The sequence below is a fragment of the Trichosurus vulpecula genome, chromosome 1, assembly GCF_011100635.1.
Source record: "Trichosurus vulpecula isolate mTriVul1 chromosome 1, mTriVul1.pri, whole genome shotgun sequence".
Classification (NCBI taxonomy): Eukaryota; Metazoa; Chordata; class Mammalia; order Diprotodontia; family Phalangeridae; genus Trichosurus; species Trichosurus vulpecula.
The window spans coordinates 72,169,600-72,194,439 of NC_050573.1; the positions used below are offsets into that span (position 1 = coordinate 72,169,600).

Consider the following 24,840-nt stretch of genomic DNA (forward strand, 5'->3'; position numbering starts at 1 on the left):
AGGAATGGGTATTTCATTTTGTCAAAGGCTTTTTCTGCATCTATTGAGATGATCATATGGTTTCTGCTAGTTTTGTTGTTGACATGGTCAGTTATGCTAATAGTTTTCCTACTATTGAACCAGCTTTGCATTCCTGGAATAAATCCTGCCTGGTCATAGTGTACTATTCTCATGATAAGTTGCTACAATCTTTTTGCTAATATTTTATTTAAAATTTTTTGCCTCAATATTCATTAGGGAAATTTGTCTATAATTTTCTTTCTCTGTTTTGACTCTACCAGGTTTGGGTATTAGTACCATATTTGTGTCATAAAAAGAATTTGGTAGGACTCCTTCTTCACCTATTTTCCCAAATAGTCTACAAAGTATAAGAATTAATTGTTCTTTAAATATTTGATAGAATTCACATGTAAAACCATCTGGCCCTGGAGATTTTTTCCTGGAGAGTTCATTGATGGCTTGCTCAATTTCTTTTCCTGAGATGGCATTATTTAGAAATTTTACTTCCTCTTCTGTTAACCTGGGCAATTTATGTTTTTGTAGATATTCATCCATATCCCTATGGTTGAATCCCTAATGTTTAATAAAGCACTGGGCACCTAGTAGGTAGCTAGGTTGGACAGTGGATAGAACTCTAGGCCTGACCTCAGGAAGACCAGAATTCAAATGTGGCATTTATTAGCTATATGATCTTGGACAAATCATTTAACCTTTAAGCCAGTGAGCAAACCTGGCATCACTGAAAGCTCAAAGCAGTTTCTCAAATTTGATCCATCCCAGTCTCCTCCTGTAGTTCTGGGCTCAGTTCATCTTCCTTCTGTGGCACTGCAGACAAGAATCTATATTCTCAAACTACATGTCAGTGTGTTTTTCAGCCTTGTATGTTCCCTGTGTGGATGGACAGGACCTGTTTTGAGTGACAATGGGTCTCATTGAAAAGAACTTGTAATATTCCAGGGTTTAGTACCATTAACACAGCAATGCATCAACAGAGCATCTGGAGAATCTCTCAACTGAGAGGAACTCTGTTCTGTTTGAATTTTGCTCAAGATAAGACTCTCTGACGTTTGGACAGTGCCCTTGATGAGGCTATAACTCCCTATTTGGTCCGTTATTTGATCTATATATTCATCATGTGACTGAATGAAATTATTTCCATGGTTGCATGGGTTATATAATTTTATATGTTCTTAACATACTCATGGATCTGCTCATTAGTCAGAGAAACACAGCACCATTTTGAATTCTTGTTGGAGGTACATAAACCTATTTTTCTAATCATCAAAAAATATATTTCAGTGGTATCATGAACACCTCCACTAAAGTCCTACTCTTGTGAGAAGTTATGGTGTGGATATGAGACATTTTGCTTTTGAAGTCTGTTGCAGTGGGGTACAGCCTCTGGCAGGACCTAACCAGATTGGAAAGGCTTTGAGTATAGTCCCAGCATTGGATTAGATTGTTCCTTGAAGGACAAGTCTAGCTAAATGCAGAAAGCCTTATCTTCGAAGGTTGGCCCCAAGATATTGACTTTTTCTTTTTTTTCAAACATAGTAATTCAGGAAACTATACACTCAGATATTTAAAGGTTGCAGTTTGCTTCACTGGAAGCAGCTCCCCACAGTGATGAAATAACTTCTGATGTATTGAGCCACTGAAAATGAGAATGTTATTTATCTCATGCAGTTCTGTGGCTATCCTTATCAAAAGATTACATTTGATTATTACAACAATAATTACAATAATAATCAAAATTACAGCAGTTGTCCTGGGTCAAACATTTCATCTTTATAATGTCACTTTGCCAATATATTTCCCAGTTATCTTTTGAATTATTGTTACTTCCCCCCTGGGCCTGGGGTGATAATGATAATTAAAGAAGAGAGAGAATGGTAATATAGTTTTTGATGATTGACATATTTTCCCCTTCCCTGGGAAGTCTGGGAAAGAAAGCGTGCACTCGAATTGAGTGAAAAATGACATGATAAAACAAAAGATGACAAGAACTGTCTTGTATCTACTACTAGTCTGGACTTCCTGGTTGCCATATGGGCATGGGAAGAGTGAGAGCTACTGAGACCCAATTGATACTGAGGGATTTCTTCCATGAGGCAAATTGGCTGTGCCCTGAGACTTTGAGTGACTGATGACCTGGACTGCCAAGATCACTCTGGACTGAGAATGGGCAGCCATTGAGAGTCTGTTGGCTGATAAGGAAAGAGGTAAAAAAGTCAAACATACTTTCTTCCCTGTCTTCCCTGTTATTATACAGGGATACAATTCCTGCATTTATTCCCTTTTAAAACCTGAAGGTGTGGACTCAGGAGTTTCCCCTGCAACCTTAAAGATCTCGGAGGTCAAGAAGAAAGAGGTTTAGTAAACAGTTGGAAGCAGATACCTCCATATAAAGTGCTTTACTTTTTTTCCCCTTTCTATTTTGCTATGTTCAATAAATTTTGTGATTATAGTAGGCTGAATATGTCAAGTCCTGTGAAAATGGCAGGTCATGACTAGAAAGGAAAAAGCCCAAATAATGGGGAGAGTGTGGGACACAGTAAAGTTGTGTATCAGATTTCATAGATTTCATTTTTTAAAATTTTGTAAAATATGTTTATTTTGTTAAATATTTCCCAACTACATAAAAAATTAACATTCATTTAAAAACAATTTTTGAGTTCCAAATTCTCTACCTCCCTCTTGCCCCTCCCCCACCTCTTGCCTTTTCAGGCAAGCAATATGATATTTATTACACATGTGAAATCATGCAAAATATATTTCCATATTAGCCATGTTGCAAAAGAAAACACAGAAAAAAACCCAAACAAACCAAGAAAAATGAAGAAAGTGAAAAAAGTATATTTCCCTCTGGAGGTGGATAGCATTTTTCTTCAAGGGTTCCTTGGAATTGTCTTGGATCATTGTCTTGACTAAATGGCTAATTCTTTCACAGTTGATCGTCCTTACAAATTGCTGTTACTGCGTATGATGCTTTCCTGGTTCTGCTCATTTCACTTTGCATCAGTTCATAGAGGTTTTTCTGAAACCACCCCTCCCTTGTCATTTCTTCTAATACAATAGTACTCCATCACAATCATATACTACAACTTGTTGAGCCATTCCACAATTGATGAGCATCCCCTAAATTTCCAGTTCTTTGCCACCACAAAAAAGAGCTGCTATAAATGTTTTTGTACAGAAAAGTTCTTTTTCCATTTTCTTTGACCTCTTTGGGATATAGGCCTAGCAGTGGTACTGCTAGGTCAAAGGATATGCACAGTTTTATAACCCCAGGAGTATAGTTCCAAATTGTTCTCTATGGTTGGACTGGTTCACAACTCAATCAACAGTGTCCCAATTTTCCCCATCCCCTCCAACATTTGTCATTTTTCTTTTCTGTCACATTAGCCAATCTGGTAGGTATGAAGTGGTATCTCAAAACTGTTTTAATTGGCATTTCTCTAATCAGTAGTGATTTTTTCATGTGATTATTGATAGTTTTGATTTCTTCTTCTGAAAACTGCCTATTCATATCTCTTGACTATTTATCATTTGGGGAATGGTTTTTAAGTTTATAAATTTGGCTCAGTTCCCTATATATTTGAGAAATGAGGCCTTTATCAAAGAAACTTACTATAAAATTTTTCCCCAGTTTCCTTCTAATTTTGTCTGCATTGGTTTTGTTTGTGCAAAATCAAAATTCTTTATTATACTTTGTATGATCCTCTCTATCTCTTATTTGGTCATAAACTCTTCCCCCTTATCCATACAGTCAACATGCTCTCCTAACTTTCTTCTCATCTCACCCCTTAAGATCAAGTTGCTTATCTACTTTGATCTTATCTCAGTAAATAGTGTAAGATGTTGGTTTATGCCTTGTTTCTTCCAAACTGTTTTCCAGTTTTCCCAGCAGTATTTTTTCACATGGTGTATTATCAAATGCAAGATAACTATGGTCATTTACTACTGTTTATCATGTACCTCTTCTGTTCCACTACTCTATTTCTTAGCTAGTACCAGTTTTGATGATTACTGCTTTGTAATATAGTTTGTGATCTGGTATGACTGGGCCATCTGCCTTCACATTTTTTTTTCATAAATTCCTTTGATACTCTTGGCCTTTTGTTCTCCCAGATGAATTTTGTTATTATTTTTTTCTAGTTCTATAAAACTCACAGATCTCTCTGCCCTCCTGAGTTGTCTTGGGCTGGAACAATATCTCACCCTGACCTTTTTTGGCTCTGCCACTCCAGAATTCTATTTAAGGCTTTATTTCAAAGTTCTTTGGAGGTTGTTTGAACATCGGGAGAGCTCAGTTCATGATGTCATGTATTTTATATTTTGAGAACTGTGTAACTTCCCCCCGGCTTAGATTCAAGCCCAGCCAGCATGTGTTTGAATTGCTCCATGCAACAATTTATGACTATGAGCTGAGGTGATGTAGGGAGTCCCCTAGACAGAGTGACTTCTGGTGACCAGAGAGGAAACTTTAACCATTTGATAGCAAGGGAGAACTGAAGTGGCTACTAGGCTGGTGGCTCAAAGAAGGGACCAACCTCACGCACAACTCACTGAATAATTAATATAGTGACATGTTATCATCCTGTAAGTTTAAAAATGGCAGCCTGCTGGCTGATTTACTGTAATACCCCAGGTATCACATGGCCTTATACCAAGTGTCAAGTAAAGAGACATACAAATTGTAACCCCAATTTTTTTTTAAAGAAAGCAATCTAATTTATTTAAAACACCACCACCACTACAATTTTCTCTGAATTGAATCTTGAGTGTATATAGTTCTTTGGGGTTTATAACTCAGAGCTACCAAAATCAGAGTTCAAAAACCCTGTTACTTGCTGTAGCTTTTCTCTTAAGAAGCACCTTGACCCTAATATTTGTTGTGCATATATTTGTTTCCTCCCACCCAGGTCAGCTTATTGAAGAGGTTCCTGCTAGACTAGATGAAGACTTTTTAACTGAACCCTTTCGTGGTTCCATGAATATCTACGCCGTTGCTGTCTGTATGTACCTTCCTTCACCCCATTCCCCACTCCTCTGTGGGAATTATAGTCTCTAGAACATGGAGGCATCTTGTGTCTCCGAGTGAGACACATCTAATTCCCCTGGGTTAGAGAAATTCACAGCTTTAATTGTCCTTAAATAACTAGTTACAAGTTATTGAAGCTAGTTTTTAGCCATAGGAAAGACCTAGAACCAGGTGGCTTTAGTTCACTGTGGGACATATCCTACTTTTCTAAACACCTTTAACTGATGATTTACTCTTGCTTTGGCCTGGAGAAGGCACCTAGCAATTGGGCCAGGCTAATTTAGTTTTTGTGTTTCTTGTGAGGGCCCCACCATCATCCTAGTGGCCCAGGTTCACCATCTTAGAGTAACCCTTGGCTCTTGGCTCTTCCCTTTTCCTCATTCCTCCCATCCAGTATGTTTCCCCTCTTTGCTTCTCTCCACTCACACAGCTTCCACCCTGGTTCAGGCCTTCATCACCTCTCGCCTGGTCTTTTCCAATAGCCTCTAATGTCCTCCCTGCCCCCAGCCTCTCTTCTTTGTAAACTGTCCACTTGGCTGCCAAGTTGATACCCCCAAAGAACCAGTCTGATCACATCCCTCCACTGCCCAAGAAACTCCAGTGGCTCCCTTCACTCCCCTGTCTCTTCTGGAAATTAGAGCCCTTTGTGATCTGGCTCTGACCTACCTTTCTTGGTTTTATGTATATCACTCTCCTTTAAGTATTCTCCATGCCAGTCAAATTAGCCTGACATTCCATCTACCACAGCCACACCTTTGCTCCAATTTTCTCGATGCCTAGGATGCACCGTTCACACACAGAACACTCAGCTCAAGTACCAAGTTTATCTTGACAGCCCCCCTCTCCACTCACAGTTAATTACTAGTACTCTATCTGCTGTTCATCTCCAGAAATGACTTCATAGGTTTTAGATCACAGAATCACAGATGGAGAGTTTGAGAGGACTCAAGAGGCTATCTAGTTTTAAAAAATAGTCAAATCCTTGTATGTATTTTGTATTTACTTTTCTATAACAGTCCTTCTGTCAAGACTTGACCTGGCATCCTTGCAAGAGGGCCTAAGTCAGCAAAGACCCTGGGAGCTGTATTTCTCTCTAGTGTAGTAAGAGAGGAAGCTAACAGGCCCGGAGGGTGAGGTTTTCTCCCTACAGTGGGAGTCTTTGAGGATCTCTCTAGGAGGGAAGTGACTGGGTTTCCTAGACACACAGAGCAACCTTAAAGATATCACCCACACCTTTTCCTGGTAGAATGAAAAAGCAGAAGCTAAAATGGAAAGGCATAAAATTATGAGATTGGGGAGGGGGTAGGGGTGTTTGTTTTACTTTTCAAAAATCTATAGTCCTTGCTTAAGGCACTGGGGAACTCAAAACAAAACAAAACAAAAAACCAGACACCCCCAAACCTTACTTAAGATGGGTACAGTTGGCCCTAGTTTCTCAGCATATCTAATCTTACTTCTCACAAACACTCTTTCCTTAGTATTACCCTATGCCCCTTTGGGGTATGAAGGTGCAGGACAGCTCTGGGAGGCACACAGGGGAGAATGAACTTCAAAACCACCCAATCCATGGCCAGAATTTTCTCTCTGACTCAGGGACAAAAACCATTGATATGTTTAATGACTATATTCTATATTTCCAAGGATGGAATTATTATGAAGGTCAAATGAGATAACATGGAAATGCTTGGCATATCTTAGAACTACTAGCTAGATACATTTAATTACTGTTAGCTATTATGAGCCTAGCATCTATCAAACTCCCTTAAATCATAAGACTGCAAGCCTAGCCTGTTGCCACCTTCTACTGGTTGGTCAAAAGTTGTTTTCCCCAATAACACATAAGATCATCAAGGGTAGAGTTTTTAAAGTGCCTGGCAGACAGTGGCTGCTTAATAGATCCTTTCTGATTTGAACTGAATTGTGTATGGTTTACATGGCTCCATGAACAACTTTAAAATATTCATTTTGAGGCAATTGGAACAGTATTGGTGTAGTCGAAACCTTGGCTTTGGAGTCAAAAGAGCCCACTACTGCTGGTTACCCCTTGTGTGACTTGTGAGGGAAGCCAAGTCATTTTTCCTTTCTAGGTCTCACTTTCCTCATCTGTAAAATGAGGGAACTGGATTAAATTATCTTCAAAGTGTATTTTAGCCTAAATCCTTTGGTCTAGGAGTGCTTACTAAAAAGAGTGTCTTTCACATGCCCTCCAAAACTACCTTGTACCACTCATTCTGCATAAACTTATGAAAGGGTCCTTAAAAGGACCAGGATCTAATCACAGAAAAGGGGCCCATAATGAGGTATTCAACCAAGGGCTTAGATTACCAACTGCACAGTCAAGTGCTTTCAGACAGTTATTATCAAGAATTTAAGAATGTAAGAAACTGATAGCAAGTAGGAAATCTATCAGAAAAGCCTAGATATGACTATTACCCTTTCATTATTCCAGGTTGTTATTTTAAATATTCAAAATTTGAAAATTAACATCTGTGTAATTCTTTCCTAGATGACAATGAGTTGGCACTTATGACTACAGATTTTGGGTTTTTTTATGGCAGTCTGGGATTGCTAGCAACTTCTATAACTAAAGTAAGTATTTGTTTTTTTCCTAAAGAAAGACAAGAGTAAAAGACAGCTCTTAGTCTGTTCAAGGACCATTTACTAATTGCTGGGCATATGCAAGACACAGAGTTGAGGGCCAATACTCATTGCCTGTCTGGCCATGGATAAGTCATTTCCTCCTTGGTACTAACTTGCACTTTTTGTTGTTCAGTTATTTCATTAGTGTCTAATTCTTCATGACCCCATTTGGGGTTTTCTTGGCAAAGATACTGGAGTGTTTTGCCATTTCTTCCTCCAGCTCATTTTACAGATGAAGAAACTGAGGCAAACAGGGTTAAGTGACTTGCCAGGGTCACCCAGCTAGTAAATGTCTGAAGCCACATTTGCACTCAGAAAGATGAGTCTTCCTGACTCCGGGCCCAGAGCGCCAGAGAGCTGCCCAGCTTTTCAGCTTCCTTTTAAGGCAGCTAGGTGGTACCCCAGTGCACAGCACCAGTCAAGATCTTTGTTCAAATCTGTCCATTCAAATTTATTCAAAATGGGGATCATAACAGCACCTACCTCACAGAGGTGTTGTGAGGATATAATGAGATCATCTTTGTAAGGTGATCTCACTATTCCTGACACATAGTAGGCATTATAATGCCTAAATAAATAAATGTTTATTCCCTTCTCCTTTTTAAGTGTTGTCTTCCCATGTTGGAGTGTAAGCTGGTTGAGGGCAGGTGCTGTCTTCTTTTTCCTTGTATTCCTATCCCCCGTTTAGCGCAGTGCCTGAGGACACATAGTAAGCCCTTAGTGAGTGCTTGTTGATTTGTTCTTAACATTACTCTGCTGCTATCTCCTGACGCTCAGTCAGCTTATCTTGCAGAGCTGCTCTGTTTAGTTCCCTAGGCTTGGAGTCATCCTTCATACCTCACTCTTGCTCATTTCACATATCCTATTGGTTGCTAAGTCTTATCGTTTCTTTTTCCACAACATCTCATATATGCATCTCCTGTCTTTACTCACAGAAACACCATCCTTTTTCAAACCTCCATTACCTCTTGCTTGAATGTGTAATAACTTGCTAACTGGTCTGCTTGCCTCAAGTTTCTCTATACCCCAAACCATCCCCCACACAGCCACCAGTGCACGTTTCAATAAACTCCAGCATCGCCTTATTACTTCTAAAATAAAATAGGAAATTCCTTTGTGTGGGTTCTTTTCCCAACCTGGCCCCTTCTTACCTTTCCAGGTTTCTTACACATGACTCTCCTTCATGGACTATATGAGCCAGCTGCACTGGCCTGTGTACACACACACACACACACACACACGTGTCTTGTGTGGGATGAGGATTTTCAAATAATAGGAGAGACATCTTTAGGAGAAGCAAAGTAAATTTATTTTACAAACCTTGCAAGATTTGGGCACACCTCCATAATGGAGGAGGCGAGGTAAAAGGGCACTGGTCTTAATTTATACTCTTAATGAAAAGATTCCCACCCATCTCTATCCCTTCTCACCATTGGCTGGGAGGTGGGCTTACAGTCTAGGCAGGAAAACTAGACAGAGGACCAAGGTTGATCCGGTCCATTCAGGTTTTCCCTGTCGGAACTCAACTGCCGGGGTGGTGTCTGAAAGTCTAGGAGAAGAAATGGGGTGGGGGGGAGGAGAGACCTTCCTGGAGCAGTGAACAAATATCTCACCGGAAGTTCATTATCTTCTAACATCTGAGAGGGGGGGAAGGGCATGCCCACAGCTCCAGGCCCTGACCTTCCAGAATCACAAGGCCAAATCCCAAACCTCTCCTGCTCCCTTAGACATACCCTGTGAAGTCTTCACAATTATCCATCCCATTCGGTCTGTAACATTTATGTTTTGGCCCTCCCCCAGAGCTAGGCAGGCTACATCTCTCTTCGGGGTTCCTGGGGATAAACCTGAAAGGTTAGGTTGTCTTTTCTCTACCGCTATGAGCCTGACACCCACCCCCTACCCCCACTCCCTACTGACTGTGTTTCCCCCATGACTCACTCTCCAGTTCCATTTAACCACTTTTGCAAAGGGATATTTACTTCCAAGATTGGTTGATTGGTTGGTTAGTTGTTGTCTTTCATTCTCGAAGAGGACCAACATGACATCACTATGCTAGAGTCAGGTTTCCATGTGTCTGACTGTGGCTGATCAGACCAACACAAGCTTGGAATGCTCTGCCGCAGGTCGCGCACAAATATGTGAACGTTTTGGGGTGGTGTATCAGTAAGGTGATAATAACAATGTAGATGATAATTGTCAAAATGCCTATGTGGGTCTGTATCGCAAAGTATACGAGACTCTCCACGCAGAAGGTAGAAGTAAACCATTTATTCAGACGGCAGACAACCAGATCCTATAAGCCATCTACCCAGTCCATCGGAGCAATAAAGCATACAACACATAATATCATAACATGGAGCCTCAAAAACCTCTCTGACCCCCTGCTGGGGTCTTCCCAAAAACAAACAGTACAGCTAAGTCAGCCTGTTCAGTTCTAACAATGAGGACAGCCATTAGTAGCCATAACAGCTCTCTCTCTCTCTCTCTCTCAGCATTTCCTGTGACATCACTTCCTTTTCCTGTCAGGAAGCTCCTCCCACCACACGTGACTTAGGCTTTCTGTGACATAAGCAGGTCACACGGCCTATTAATGGGTGGGAAAGATCCGCAGATCTAATTGCTAATACAGGTAGATATTGTAAATGCATTTCCTTTGAGCTATTTCAATTCTGCTTTGCTCGTAGAGCGCAGCACCGTGCCAAGAACAAAGTTACACACGGTGTTCTCCCCAACACCATGGGCTGGGGAAATAATCACCCATATACCACCTTAGGCCCTAAGAGAAGAGGGTCTTAGAGTCGTAATTTAGTTCACTTCCTACATAGGATTGGTGGACACATAGGATACATGGACACAGCATGGCTGTTAGATGAGAAGGACTCATCCTGCTCCGGGGCTGAAGATCATGGCACTGATGCTGTGCTATCTACAAACCCCAGCCTGAACTCCTGTGGCTCACATCCTGACCTTTGAAATGCTCGAGTTCAGAAACTCCACTCGTTTTACCTAGAGTAGAAAAATCAAATGAAAATGCCAAGGACCAAGGCCTATTTCTCTTGTGCTAGGTGGTGTCAGAGAGGAGAAAAGCCCTAACATATCTTCCCTGATAGCATGATCTCTCACCAGATGCCATGGGTGAAGCAGTTGCCAATTGCAACCAGCAGACAGGGCCAAAGATGACTCAAGCCTATTTGAAGATGCCAACAGTTCTGGCTATGTAACCAATCCAAAAAGCCTCCCCCAACCTCATGGTTAGCCAACTGAAACTACTTGAAGAGTGCTCTCCAGTTTCTCCAAGATACTTCCCTTACATACCATCATGAGTCTCCCAGAAGCAAGTTCCCCAGTTCCTCCATGTGGAAAGGTTATACCAATCTAACAAGCTAATGAGGTCTGCACATGCGTGCACAGACACACACGTGCATAACTCTCAGTGACTTCATTAGTTCATTACAGAGATGGGAGTATAGCAAAAAGTATATTGGAAAATATAGCTCAAGTCTGACAAATTTAAGAGGTTTGTAGATGCTTCAGAAGGCTCATACCTGAGCTTTAAAAGAGAGTCAGAAAGCATTGAACATGGAAAGCATGAAAAACATCCTTTTAAAAAAAACGAAATTGAGTCAATGACTGATGTGGAAATCATAAAAGAAACACATATTCAAAACGTTGGCTAATTACAACAAAAGTTAAATCAACATCAAACTGGAATGAAAAATAGAGCTTTGACCTGACCTGTTCAGACGAACTGTCTATGCTAAAAATTGGGAAATGGAAGAAGGCAAAGCTCTGATTATCATCATTTTCTTCATAAGTTTGACTAATATAAAGCAGCTGTCAATTGAGGAAGGCAAAAGAAAAAAAAATCCCAGAAGTCACTTTAGCCAGCAAATCCTTGAGCTCTTTGCAAAATAGAAGGACATGACTTTCAAGGGCAACACTGGTTTGGAATTTGAACGCATGGATAAAATATTGCAGAAGAAAATGGGAGGAAGTTATAAGAGAGAAAAAAAATTAAAACCAAGCTTGATAATAATGCCCAAATGAGCTACATTATCCCAAGAACATTCATAGTTGAATTTAGTAGGAAGACAACAAAAAGATGAAAAATGGAGCACATTTGTTGATATATGGGTGTGTGTTATAAGAATTGTTTAAATTAAAGTTAAATTATTGTATTTGGATTTGACACCCCAGTTCCAGTTGTATTATATGAAAAAAATTAAAATAGTACCTTTTATGGGCCAGACTTACATCAGGGATGTACAGTAGTTCAAGCTTAGGAATAGAAAGCAATGAAAAGCTTGTGTACCACGTAACATCCAATCAAAATAAGTTAACAGTAAAAGAGGGATTTAATAAGGATGGAGATTAGTTCAGTGGATGCCGCACATCTTGAGTTCTACATTTGTTACATCAATGGCAGTGGCAGTGGCAGTGTTTAGCCAGAAAACTGTATAAGAGTTCCACCAATTCCTTATAGACTGGACGTTTTATGTCCCAAGGCAATCAGGAAACCCTATCAACAGCTAAAGCCCCACTACTCTAGACCAAATGAAGTCCAAAGGACAATTCCTGGCCCCTTTAAGGAAACAAAATAGCCCTTTCTACATGAAACAAATGTTGATCATACCACATCTCACTACAATCATTTCCTGATTTATGTTCCCACCATTAAGCCCTTCCTTAAAAACATTTTAAGGAAAACTTACCAACAAAATTACCCCATCTCAAAGCATATGCAGCATATCATATTTGCAGTCATCCACCTCTCTACTGAGAGAAGGGAAATATGTTTTATTATCTGCTTTCCAGGACCAAGATTGGTGATTGTAATTCAGCTGTCGTTTTTGTTTTTGTAAAAACAAAAAACAAAAAAACCTAAAAAACAAAAAACTTCACTGTTTTGATGTACATTGTTGTAGGTATTATGTATGTTTTTCCTGATTCTGCTTTCTTCACTGTGTTTGAGTTCATACAAGTCCTCCAACGTTTCTTTGAATTCCTCATAGTCATTTTTTCTTATCGTGAAATAACATTCCATTACGTTCATATAGTATCATTTGTTCAGTCATTCCCTGATCTGTTTCCACTGTTTTGTTTTGTTTTTTGGTTTGGTTTGGTTTGTTTTTCTGCTGCCGCAAAGAAAATTATCAACAGTTTAGTGAATTTTCTCACTCTCCCACATATGTTAAGATTATTTATGCAATATTTCTTTGTACATCAAACCACAGAGATACCAATTACCTTCTGATTATTAATGTTAAGTAAGATATAAAATAGGAAAGTATATACTCACCATAAATGTTTGCCATTGCCATGGAAGATGCTCTGTGAAAGGTCCAAATAGAAGAGGAATTTCCCATAAATGGCTAAGTCCTCCAGATACTTTCTGTTTGGAAGTCAATCCGCTGCTCTGCTCCAACACTGTGAACATCATGTCTCCTCCAGGATAAGCTCATCACCTGAAAGCTCATCCAACGGGAGGTTGATTTCTGCTCTGTTACTCAACACCTTCTCAGCACTTTCGATACCTCTCCTCTCTAACTGGAGGGCTGGAGGGCAAAGCAAAACCTCCCAAAGCCTTCCTTTATAGAGGGCTCAGAACTTTCTAGCTAAATACATTTCCCATCAGCCACTTTGCTTGGTTTCAACTCCATACGAAAGGGTACTCTCTGGTGGCTTCTCTTCTCCCCAACTTTCAGCTTTCTTTTATGTATTTTTCCTTCATTTATAAGCTTCTTGAGGGCAAGAACTATCTTTTCCTTTTCTTATTTGTATCCACAGCACTTAAGCACAGTGCCAGACACATAGTAGATGCTTAATAAATGTTTGTTGACTATTGTTTGTGGATGATATTTTGTTGATCGCATCAAGCCCTCAAGATTTCTTTAATAAGATCTATGATTACTCATCTTCATCATCATTAGATGTTACCTACATCATCTTCCCATATAAGAATGTAAAAATTTTAACCTTATTGAGTCCCTTTTGAGTTTCTCTCATTGTTACCTTTTTATGCTTACCTTGAGTCTTATATTTGAAAGTCAGATTTTCCATTCAGTTCCAGTCTTTTCGTCAGGAATGCTTGGAAGTCCTCTCCTTAAATATCCATTTTTTTTTTTTGCCTTGAAGGATTATCTCCATTTTCCTAGGTAGGCAGGCTATGCTTGGTTGCAATCCTAGTTCCTTTGCCCTCCAGAATATAATTTTTCAAGCCTTCTGCTCCTCTAACGTGGAGGCTAATAAATCTTGTGTGATCCTGACTTTGGCTCCATAATATCTTAAATATTTCTTTCTGGCTGCTTGGATTGGAAGGTCTGGAATTTGGCTATAATATTCCTAAGAGTTTTCATTTTGAGATCTTTTCCAGGAGGTGATCAGTGGATTCTTTCAATTTCTATTTTACCCTTTGGTGCTGAGATGTTGGGGCAATTTTCCTTGATGATTTCATGAAATATGATGACTAGGCTCTTTTCTTTTTTTATAATCATGACTTCAGGTAGTCCAGTAATTCTTAAATTATCTCTCATCAATCTAATTTCCAGGTCAGTTGTTTTTTCTATGAAATATTAAACATTTTCTTCTATTTTTCATTCTTTTTACTTTGCCTTATTTTTTCTTGATGTCTCATGGAGTCATTAGCTTCCACTTGCCCAATTCTAGTTTTTAAGGAATTATTTTTTTCAGTGAGCTTTTGTGCCATCTTTTCCATTTAACAAATTTGGCTTTTTAATTTTCTTCAGTGAATTTTTGTACCTCCTTTTTCATTTGGCCTCATTTCCTTTTAAAGCAGTTCTTTTCTTCAATGAATTTTTGTGCCTTTTTTCCCATTAGGCCAATTCTGGCATTTTAAGGTGTTGTTTTGTTCAATATTTTGTGCCTCTTTTGCCAAGCTGTTAATTCTCTTTTCATAATTTTCTTGCATCTCTCTCATTTCTTTTCTCAATTTTTTCTCTACCACTCTTATCTCTTTCTTTAACTCTTCTAGGAATTCTTATTGGGCTTGTGTCTAATTAGCATTTTTTGAGTCTGTGTCTTGGTCTTCCCTGCCACCATAGTAGCTTTTTATGGTGTGGCAGGTGAAAGACGAAATGACTGAGGAAACAAGTTTGATAACTGGCTTACAAATTTTTTCTTCTCCAACTCCTGCCCTCATACTAGGAGACTTCAACATATGTATTGGTTCTCTTATACCTAACCACCCTAACCACTCAGTTCTTCAATCTACTCTCCTCTCATGAGTTATTCATCTCAACCACGAACAAAGATGGTCATACCCTCAGTCTTGCCATCATCTACAAATACACCACCTCCGTGCTCAAGAATTTCGAAATCCCCTTATCTAATAATAATCTATTGGCTTTTTACCTCTCCTTCTGCTTGCCTTTACATAACCTGCTGTTCATCCTCACTGTGCCCTCCAGTCCCTTGACCCCTCAATTCCCACTTAGGCCATCTCTTCTACTCTCTCTAGGCCACCCTCTTCTTCTGCCCTTCTTGACTTCTTGGTGAATGAATTCAATTCTACACTGTCTTCCTCTCTTGAATCCCTAGCTCCCTACATATTGCCAATTATGTCCAGCCAGGCCTCAGCCTTCCAACCATTTGTGGCCTTCACTCTTCCTCATTCTGTCCACTGAGAACCTGGCATCATATTTTACAGAAAAAGATTTTGAGGCCATTTGCTGTGAACTTCCTCATTTTCCTTCTTTCTCATCTCCTATCATTCAGGTGATAGTCTGCACTCTTTCCTCCTTCACCCCTGTTTCACATGATGAAGTGGCCTTACTCTTTTCCAAGGCTTGGTACCCTCCTATGTGCCTACATGATCCCACTCAATCTCATCTCTTCCAACAGATTGCTCCCTCTTGAACTCCCACTTTCAATTATTTTCCATCTCTCTGTCTTTACTGACTCGTTTTCTACTGCCTATGAACATGTCCGTGTCTCCCCCTTCCTCAAAAAAACCCCCAAACCCTCAGTTGATCCCTCCATCCCTGCTAATTATCATCCTATTCTCTTATGCCTTTACTTTTTCTCCTCTCACTCTGTTCTTAACCCCTCACAATCTGTCTTTCAACCTTATATTCCACCAAATCTTTCTCCACAGTTACCAATGATCTCTTAATTGCCAAATCCAGGGGCAGTCCTCATTCTCCTTGACCTCTCTGCAACCTTTGGCACTGTTGGTCATTCTCTCCTCCTTGATACTGTCTTCACTCTAGGTTTTTGGGACCCTACTTTCCTATTTTTCCTTCTACCTTTCTGACCACTCCTCTGTCTCCTTTGCTAGATCCTCCTCCAAATCCTACCCTTTTTTTAGGTGTCCCTCAGGGTTATGTCTTGGGTCCACCTTTCTTCTCCCTCTATACTACTTCACTTGGTGATCGCATCAGCTTCCATGGATTTAATTACCATCTTTATGCTGATGATTCCCAAATATATCTTTCCTGCCCCAGTCTCTCTGCTGACCTTCAATTTCATATCTCTAATTGCCTTTCAGATATCTCAAACTGGATGTCCAGTAGACATCTTGAAGTCAATATATCTGCAACAGAACTCCTTATCTTTCCCCCTGAACCCTCCCACTCTCTGGCTTTCCCTATTACTGTAGAGGGCAACACTATCTTCCTAGTCTCTCAGGCTCACAACCTAGGAGTCATCCTGGATTCCTCACTGTCTCTCATCCTCCATATCCAGCCTGTTGCCAGGGCCTGTCAATCTCAACATCTCCCATATCTGTCCCCCTCTCTCCTCTGACACTGCCACCACTCTAGTGCAGACAGATCCTCACTACCTCCCATCTGGATGATTATATAGTCCACTGGTGAGTCTGCCTGCCTCAAGTCTCTCCCCACTCCAGTGCATCCTCTAGCCACTAAAGTGATTTTCCTAGAACACAGGTCTGATCGTGTCACCTCTCTCCTCAGTAAACTCCATTGGCTTGCTGTTGCCTCCTGGAGCAAATAGAAAATGCTCTATGTAGCATTCAATGCCCTTCATAATTTAGCCCACTCCTTCCTTTCTAATCTTCTTACATCTTACTGCTTGATCTATACTCTTTGATCCAGTGACACCAGCCTTTTGGCTATTGTTCCATGAACGAGACTCCATCTTTCAGTTTTGGGCACTCTCTCTGGCTGTCCCCTCATGCCTAAAATGCTGTCCTTTCTCTGTTCAAACTCCTGATTTCCCTGGTTTCAACAGGAAACCTTTCCTTACCCCTGTTTGAATGATATCCTATCTATTTTGTAAATAGCTTGCACTGTATATATTTATTTGCATGTTCTCTCTCCCATTAGAACGTAAGCTCCTTGAGGTCAGGGACTGTCTTTTGTCCCTTTTTATATTCCCAGCACTTAGCACAGTGCCTGGCACATAGTAGATGCTTAATAAATGTTTATTAAATTGAATTGAATTAATAACAGTTATAATGACAGTCATAAAACTCTCATGGAACATAATAAGAACAGTAAAAGTGGATGAGAGAGGTAAAAACTTTTGTGAAAGCTCAGATGAAAGTTTTCACTTTCTTTTTTCTTCCTACGTGCTAGCCCTTAGGGCTCTAAACTTGCCAAAAACTAAGGAGGGCAAAGACTTAACCTTCTGGTTCCCCAGACCATTCCCTTTGCCTAAGCTACTATTATGTTGTAAATTAGTCACCATGGGAAGTTGTGGCATAGTTTTCAGATCATGCTTAGACCTTATTCCTAAGGCATCCTCTCTGGCAGTGAATGAAATACTTAATCTTATGGCATTTTGGCTTTAAATAATTTTCAGCTTTAGCTGAAAACTATATTAAGCTGAAAAAGAGCCAACTTATTAACAACATTTCATATCATTTAACCCTTACCTCCAAAGTGACATCTTAATTTTCAATATGAAATAGAATTCATTTAATCTTAGCAATTGTTTTCCCCTAAGATTTTAGAATATCCTACAATGTCAGACTCAGCAATAATGTTTGGTGGTGCTGGACATGTTATAATGGTAACTCCAGGAAAAGACAATGAATATGAGGCCTATGACTTCTTCTTATGTGATGTGAATATGCAGATTGTGCTCAAGAGTCTTGAGATTGCCGTAAAAGATTGCAAGGTATGGAATAATATAGTTTATGTTCACTGTTTTTAAAATGTATCCTTAAGTTTTTTATTCCTGTTTATCAACAATGATTTTATTTATCCCTTAATCAACTGTGAGTTCAGATTGGTTGTTGGGAAATGTGAGTTTGCCCCTCATATGATGAATGATGACATAAGGTTTTATGGAATGTAACGTATATGTTACATTCCATAAAACCTCATATGGCCTTAATAGAGGGGCCAGTTTGATTTTTTAAAACTTTTTTAAAAAAATATTTTAGTTTTTCCAATTACATGTAAAGATGATTTTTTAAACTATTTTAATATTCATTTTTAATAAAATTTTGAGTTCCAAATTTTTTTCCTCCCTCCCTACCTTTCCCTCTTCCCTAAGATGTTAAGCAATTTATATATAGTGTATATATGTGCAATCATATAAAACCTATTTCCTTATTGGTCATGTTGTGAAAGAAGAAATAGTTTGCAAAACAATTATAGTTTGCAAAAGGAAAAAAAAACCACGAAAAAAATGAAACTAGTGAAACTAATATACTTCAGTCTGCATTCAGACTCCATCAGTTCTTTCTCTGGAAGTGAATAGTATTTTCCACCATTACTCTTTTGGAATTGTCTTGGATCATTCATTGTATTGCTGAGAAGAGCTAAGTCAATTATAACTGATCATCACACAATGTTGCTATTACTGTGTACAATGTTCTCTTGGTTCTGCTCATTTCACTTTGCATCAATCCATGTAAGTTTTAATGAAAGCTGCCTGCTCATCATTAAGAAATTATTAAAGAAATTCTTCTTCTTCTTCTTCATAGTGTTCCATTACATTTATATACCACTACTTGTTCAGCCATTTCCCAATTCTTTGCCATGAGAAAAGAGCTACTATAAATATTTTTATAAAAATAGGTCCTTTCCCTTTTTTTTAATCTCATTGAGAAAAGACCTAGAAGGGCCTCCTACAGAAGGTAGGCTTTGAGCTGAGTCTTGAAGAAAGCCAGGGAAACCAAGAGGTGGAAGCAAGAAGGGAAGGGCACTCCAGGCATGAGGACAGCTGCTTCAAAGACACGGAGATGGCAGTGGAGTGTTGTGTTTGAGAAAATGCAAGTAGGCCGGTGTGTTGAATGATAAGAGTACACAGAGATAAATAAAATGTAAGATGGTTAGAACTGTAGGAAAGGGCCATGCTATGAAGGGCTTTGAATGCTAAATAGAATTTCTATTTGATCCTGGAAGTTATAGGGAGCCACTGAAACTCATTGTCAGACCTGTGCTTTACAAAAACCACTTTGGCAGATAGGTAGAGGAGGGATTGGGGTGAGGTGAAACATTGGGAGACTATGCAATATCCCAGACAAGAGATGAGGAAGGCCCAAACTAGGCTTAGAGAGAGAACAGGGCTCTCCTAGTAAGGCAAGGTTGGAAGCCAGATTGCTGGGAGTTGAAAAGTGAGATGAAAGGATATAGACATAGGAGTAAGCACCTTCCTCCTCCCCCCTCCCCTAAGTGTTTGATTGTGAAAGGGAGGAAAGATGCAGAATGATAGCTTGGGTTGGGGGGAGGGGAGGGAAGAGCAGGAAATAGTAGGTATAGTAAGGCTTTTCGTTTTGTTTTGTTTTAAAGATGAGGGATACTTGAGCCAGTTGGTAGGCCCAAGAATATACAGGAAAAAAACCTAAGCGTGGGGGTGGGGGCAGTCTTCCAGAAAAGATGTTGCAGGCTGGATCAAAGTACATGTAAAGGGGTTGGCCTTAGCAAGAAGGGCCACCTTTTCATCAGAAACTAGAGTCAAGGAGAGAGATTGAGGAATGATGTCAAAGGGCTTTGAGAGATGTAGAGAAGGGGAAAGGAGGAAGGCCACAGCAAATGCGGTCTCAATTTGGTGGCCAGTTCCATGTCCTATAATGACTATCCCTGTTTTGTATAGTCACATCTTATGCTAAAAACCCCTAGGAACCAGTGGGTTCCAGAATAGATAAATAAAGCACTTCTTAGGCCCTTACACTGGGGCTATAGATAGAAAAACTAAAAAGGAGTCTTAGCTTTCAAGGAGTTTTATATGCTAATGGATGAAGTCAACATAGCAAGGAAACAGTAAAGGGAGGGGGGAGAATGGAGGAGGGTAGGACAAGACTTCTGGGGCATAGATAGAAAATTCCAGACAGTGAATAGCAGAACTAAGATGAACTGGGTGCCTCATGAAATGGTGGTCCGAGCCAGGGTTCACCAGTCAGAAGAGAGGGCCACAGGGTAGCAGCGTCTCCAGGTTGAGAGGAAAGAAGGGAGGAGGTAGAAAAGTCCAGAGATGGAGGACTGGAGCTGAATACTTTGGTTTTTTTTTTTAATTCAACAAACATTGAAGTTATCACTAATTATATACAAGTTCCTGTGCTTGCCCTTGAGAATTCAAAGATGAAATAGGTCATTGTCTCAGGCTTGGAGGAGCTCACAGACTACTAAGGAGGCTCTGACTTGAATTAATAAGTATAATACGGCAGCTAGGTGGTGCAGCAGATAGAATATGAGACTTGGAATCAGGAGTACCTGAGTTCAAATCCTGCCTCAGACACTTACTAGCTGTGTGACGCTGGCCCGATTGACTTAACCTCTCTAGTCTCACTTTGTTCATCTATCAAACGGGAATAATAGCATCTGCCCATCCCCCTCTCGCCCCCCAGGGTTGTGGTGAGAACCACATGAGGTAGCATGGAAGCAGTTTGTAATCTTCAAAGAGCCCTTGAGATGCTAGCTGTACATCAGCTTATTGTTCCGTAGTTGGGAGAGTATGGTAAGGGAGTAAAAGAGGTAGATCCAGGCGAAGTGGATCCCATTTGTGGTGGGAAAATCACCTTTTCATCCAAAGGATCATGTGCAAGCTTCTCGGGTGGGGGAAGGTGGCGCGTGAACTGAGCTTTGGAAGAGGAAAAGGATTTCATTCATCATTCTTTTTAACTTACCAAATCTCTCCTTTTTTGGTCTCATGATTACATTTCTAAATAGGTAGAAATTTTACGTGGAGATTTTAATAAAAAAGTGCTCGTTCTAGATATGGGTGAAACCTTGCAATTGACTGCTCAGCTGGTGTTCCAGCCATCCCAATCACCGGTTCCAATAGTAAGTATATTGTCTTCTTTGTGGAGTGCATGTTTCTGACACCAGCACCTCCCTTTCTTAGCCCATCCTCAGTGGATTTGTGTGCTAGCTCTCTCTGGCAGCCCTGGAGCTACCTGGCATTCTTATGAAGGATGACCAGGCCTAGGACTCCAAACCACTTAATTAGTTTCTTTATCCCTTGAAGAAGTTACTGCCTTGTTAGAGGCATACACTATGCCCTCATGCCCCAAGGTGATCAGGCCTAGAACTGGACTGGACAAGATGGTTCTGGGCAGGCCTTGGCACATGAGGAAGCCTTGTTTTGCTCCAACAAACATAAATTGCCCTTCTGGATTCCACCTCACTTTTATTTCTCGTATCAGAAAAGCTCCTAACCTCCTGGAGCTCAATCATTCCCCTTAGCCTTCCCCCGTCCTATCTCCCCTTCTGCACTGGCCTGTTTTTACAGAGTCACTGCCTGCCTTCAACCTTTAACCAGCCTCAGCCCCCCATGCCCCTTCACCAGGCCTAAGCTCAGCCCTTGCTCCTGAACAGCCATTCCCAATACCTGCTGGCCAGACCTGGCCCACTGCCAACCTGGCAGGAAAGTCAGACTGGATCACTACTAGTGCTTCGTCTTCTCAGGAAAACATACCATGCCCTCAGAAGTCCCTGGGGGCTTCTGCCTAATTCATCTCCAGTGGGATGAATAAATAGCCCTAGGGACCTGACAGGCTCTAGTAAGTCAATAAGTGAGATCGGATGAAGAGAGTTATGAACCAACATAGCAAACACTGGTCACACTCTGGTGAATGAAGGTCCTTCTTACCTAAGTGATGTTCTTTGTGCCCATTTGTTTTACACAGGATGTTGTTTTGTATTTTCTGTTCTTTTTCCAAAGGTAACTGTCAGTAATCCCCATTCTCTTGGATTCAAAGTAAAAATGTATGAAGATGGCTACACCTATGATGGAAACACAAAATATGCAATAGTAAGCTGAATTCCCATAATGGTCTTATAAACCTAGCTATAATTAGAAAATGGACAACTAGGTGGCACAGGGGGTGGAGTGCTGGGCCTGGAGTCAGGAAGAGCCTGAGTTCAAATCTGGTCTCAGACACTTACTAGGTGGGTGACCCTGGACAAGTCACTTATCCCTGTTTGCTTCAGTTTCCTCATCTGCAAAATGAGCTGGAGAAGGAAATGGCAAACCACTTGAGCATCTTTGCCAAGAAAACCCCAAACGGGGTCACAAAGAGTCAGACACGACTGAAATGGCCAAACCACAACAACAACAAATATAAAATTTGTGTTTAATGGAATTTTCCCTCCGGGATTCAGAATTTTTATCAGCAGGCACTCCTTCCCCTAATATCCATTAGAGCCCCTCCATGTGTTTAGAAGATGTTCTTTGCATATTATTCTATATGGCTAAAAGTCCATCCTCCTGCTGGCCAACCTTTGTGCATTTAGCCAGGCTTGTTCCTAAACAGTAGATACACAGTCTCTCAGCAGCACAATTAGGGAGGTTCTTCCAAGGTATCCAGGCAACAACCAGTGCTACCTTTGAGAAGCAAGTGTTATGTCCTTACCATGACAAGACATCAGAATACAACTTCAGTAACAACAACAGAAACAGCTCACTTTTGTATAGTGCTCAAAGGTTTGCAAAGTGCTTTACAAATATCTCATATTATCCTTGCAACAAACCTCAAGGCAAAATCCTCAACCTGGCATTTAAAGCCCTCTGCAACACGTCTATTACCAACCTTTCCAGCCTTGTCTTTCTGTTCCTCCCTAAAATACAATCTCTTTTAGTCAACCTGGCCTACTAGTTCCTTTCCATACATGTCATTCAATCTCCCATCTCTTGTGTCTTTGCATAGGTTGTGTTCCCCCTCCTGCCCTATAAGATAGACTGTCCCCAGTTTTGTCTCTTAGAATTCCTAACTTTCTTCACACTATACCTCCTCCATAAAGCTTTTCCTGACCACTCCTGATCATTAGGGTTCTGTCCTTCTTGACAATATCGTATGTATAAGGGTGCATTTACTCATGCAGGTGCTTGTTGTGCTTCCTTTAGGAGAATGTATGTATTCTCACAATCTCTCATATTGCTTCTGGAACAGTGGACATTAGCATTTAAGAAATGTTTCTTAAATTGTTGGCTTGACTGATGAGAATTCTTATTGGAGCACCAGGACAGAGATGTCTTAGCTGAACCTGTCATTTTACATAAAGTGTATGTAACTCTGTACTATATACTAAACAACTCCATGCCTGTAACTCTGTACTAGACACTAGGTAACTCTATGTAACTTCATACTATATAACTCTATGTCCAGCAGACATCTTAAACTCTCTGTGTCCAAAACAGAACTCATTATCTTTCCTCTTACACCTTTCCCCCCACCTCCCACCTTCCCTATTACTGTAGAGGGCAACACCATCTTCCTGGTCCCTCAATTTAGGAACCATCCTGGATTCCTCACTCTTTCTCACCACCCCAACCCCCATATCCAAGCTCTTACCACATTCTGTCAATTTTTACCTTTGCGACATCTCTCATATCTGCCCCTTCTCCTGTGACAGTGTCACCTCTCAAACACAAGCTCTCAACACTTCATGCCTGGACTATTGCAACAGTGTCTATGCCTGCCTTAAGTCTCTCCATCCTCATTCAACCACTAAAGTAATTTTCCTAAAATGCAGGTCCAATCATGTCTACCAACAGCTCCCTATTGCCTCCAGGATCAAATACAAAATGCTCTGTTGAACAATTGCACAGCCCTTCATAATAGTCCCCTACTACATGTCTAGTCTTTTTACACCTTTCTCCACCATATAAATAGACATATTCTTTGATCCAGTGATATTGGCCTCCTGGCTATTCCACAAACGAGACACTCCATCTCTTGGAGTTTTCTCTGGCTATCTCCAATGCCTGAAATGCCCTCCCCCCTCTGCTCTCCTCCCTGGCTTCCTTTAAGTTAATTTAAATAACCTGATGGACTTCTTTCAGAATCCCCACAGAAAACTGGGAAACAGGGCCCTGAATGAGGCTTGTTCACTTTTGAGTAAGAGGGACTGACAACCCTGCTTCCCAGCACAGCATCCCACTCCAAGAAGAGGAACCTACTCCCTCCTGAGGCACCCCTTCCCACTATGGCCAACAACAACATCAAGCCAAAATTGGCTTCTCAGAAATTTCTACCCATTGCTCCTAGAGACCTTTGGAGCCAAGCAAAACAAATCTCATCCTTCTTTTAGAAGGCAGCCCTATACCATTGCACATGTCATGACCAGCCTATGCCAAGTATTTTCCCCACAGCTTCCTCTCCTTCTGAACTTCCCTATTCCTATTTTTATTTTTTAATTCAATTTTATTTTATTTTAAATCAATCCCACCTTCTACAGGAAGACTTCCCCAAACCCTCTGAATTCCAGTGCTTCCCTTCTGTTAATTAATTACTTCCAATTTATCCTGTATGTGGGTTGCTTGGTATATATTTGTTTGCATACTCTCTCCCCCATTAGACTGCAAGCTTCTTGAGGGCAGGGACTGGTTTTTGTCTCTTTTTGTATCCCCAGCACTTAGCACTGTGCCTGGCACATTTGTTGTTCAGTTGTTTTCAGTTATTTCTGACTCTGCACATAGTGAGTGTATGGGAGGAAAGATCCTCACCAATTAAAAAATTAATTTTTAATAAGGAGCCATCTCAGGGTGGGAACAGAAATAAAATTTTATTCGATTCTCATGAGAATAGGGTATCCTCTGCCAGAACAGAGCTAGCAAGGGAGGACCCATACAAGGGGCAAAGCACCAATAATTATACCTAACACAAGAGAATTCCCTCCCACCTCTGACCCTCCTCGCCATTGGCTGGGAGGTGGGCTTACAATCTGAGCACAAAAAACTAGACAAAGAACCGGGAAATCGAGGCACAGAAACTCCAATTCCCA

General features: G+C 40.5%; 1 protein-coding gene across 1 annotated transcript in view; it reads left to right on the forward strand.

The window, feature by feature from the left end:
- CATSPERD (cation channel sperm associated auxiliary subunit delta) overlaps positions 1-24,840 on the forward strand; it is a 96,968-nt gene that overhangs the window by 42,271 nt on the left and 29,857 nt on the right. Inside the window, exons 8-13 of the mRNA XM_036739760.1 lie at positions 4,926-5,018; positions 7,551-7,637; positions 10,468-10,473; positions 17,619-17,785; positions 20,785-20,898; positions 21,779-21,868. Of these exons, the coding sequence (XP_036595655.1) occupies positions 4,926-5,018; positions 7,551-7,637; positions 10,468-10,473; positions 17,619-17,785; positions 20,785-20,898; positions 21,779-21,868 (557 nt within the window). The remainder of the gene's footprint in view (positions 1-4,925; positions 5,019-7,550; positions 7,638-10,467; positions 10,474-17,618; positions 17,786-20,784; positions 20,899-21,778; positions 21,869-24,840) is intronic.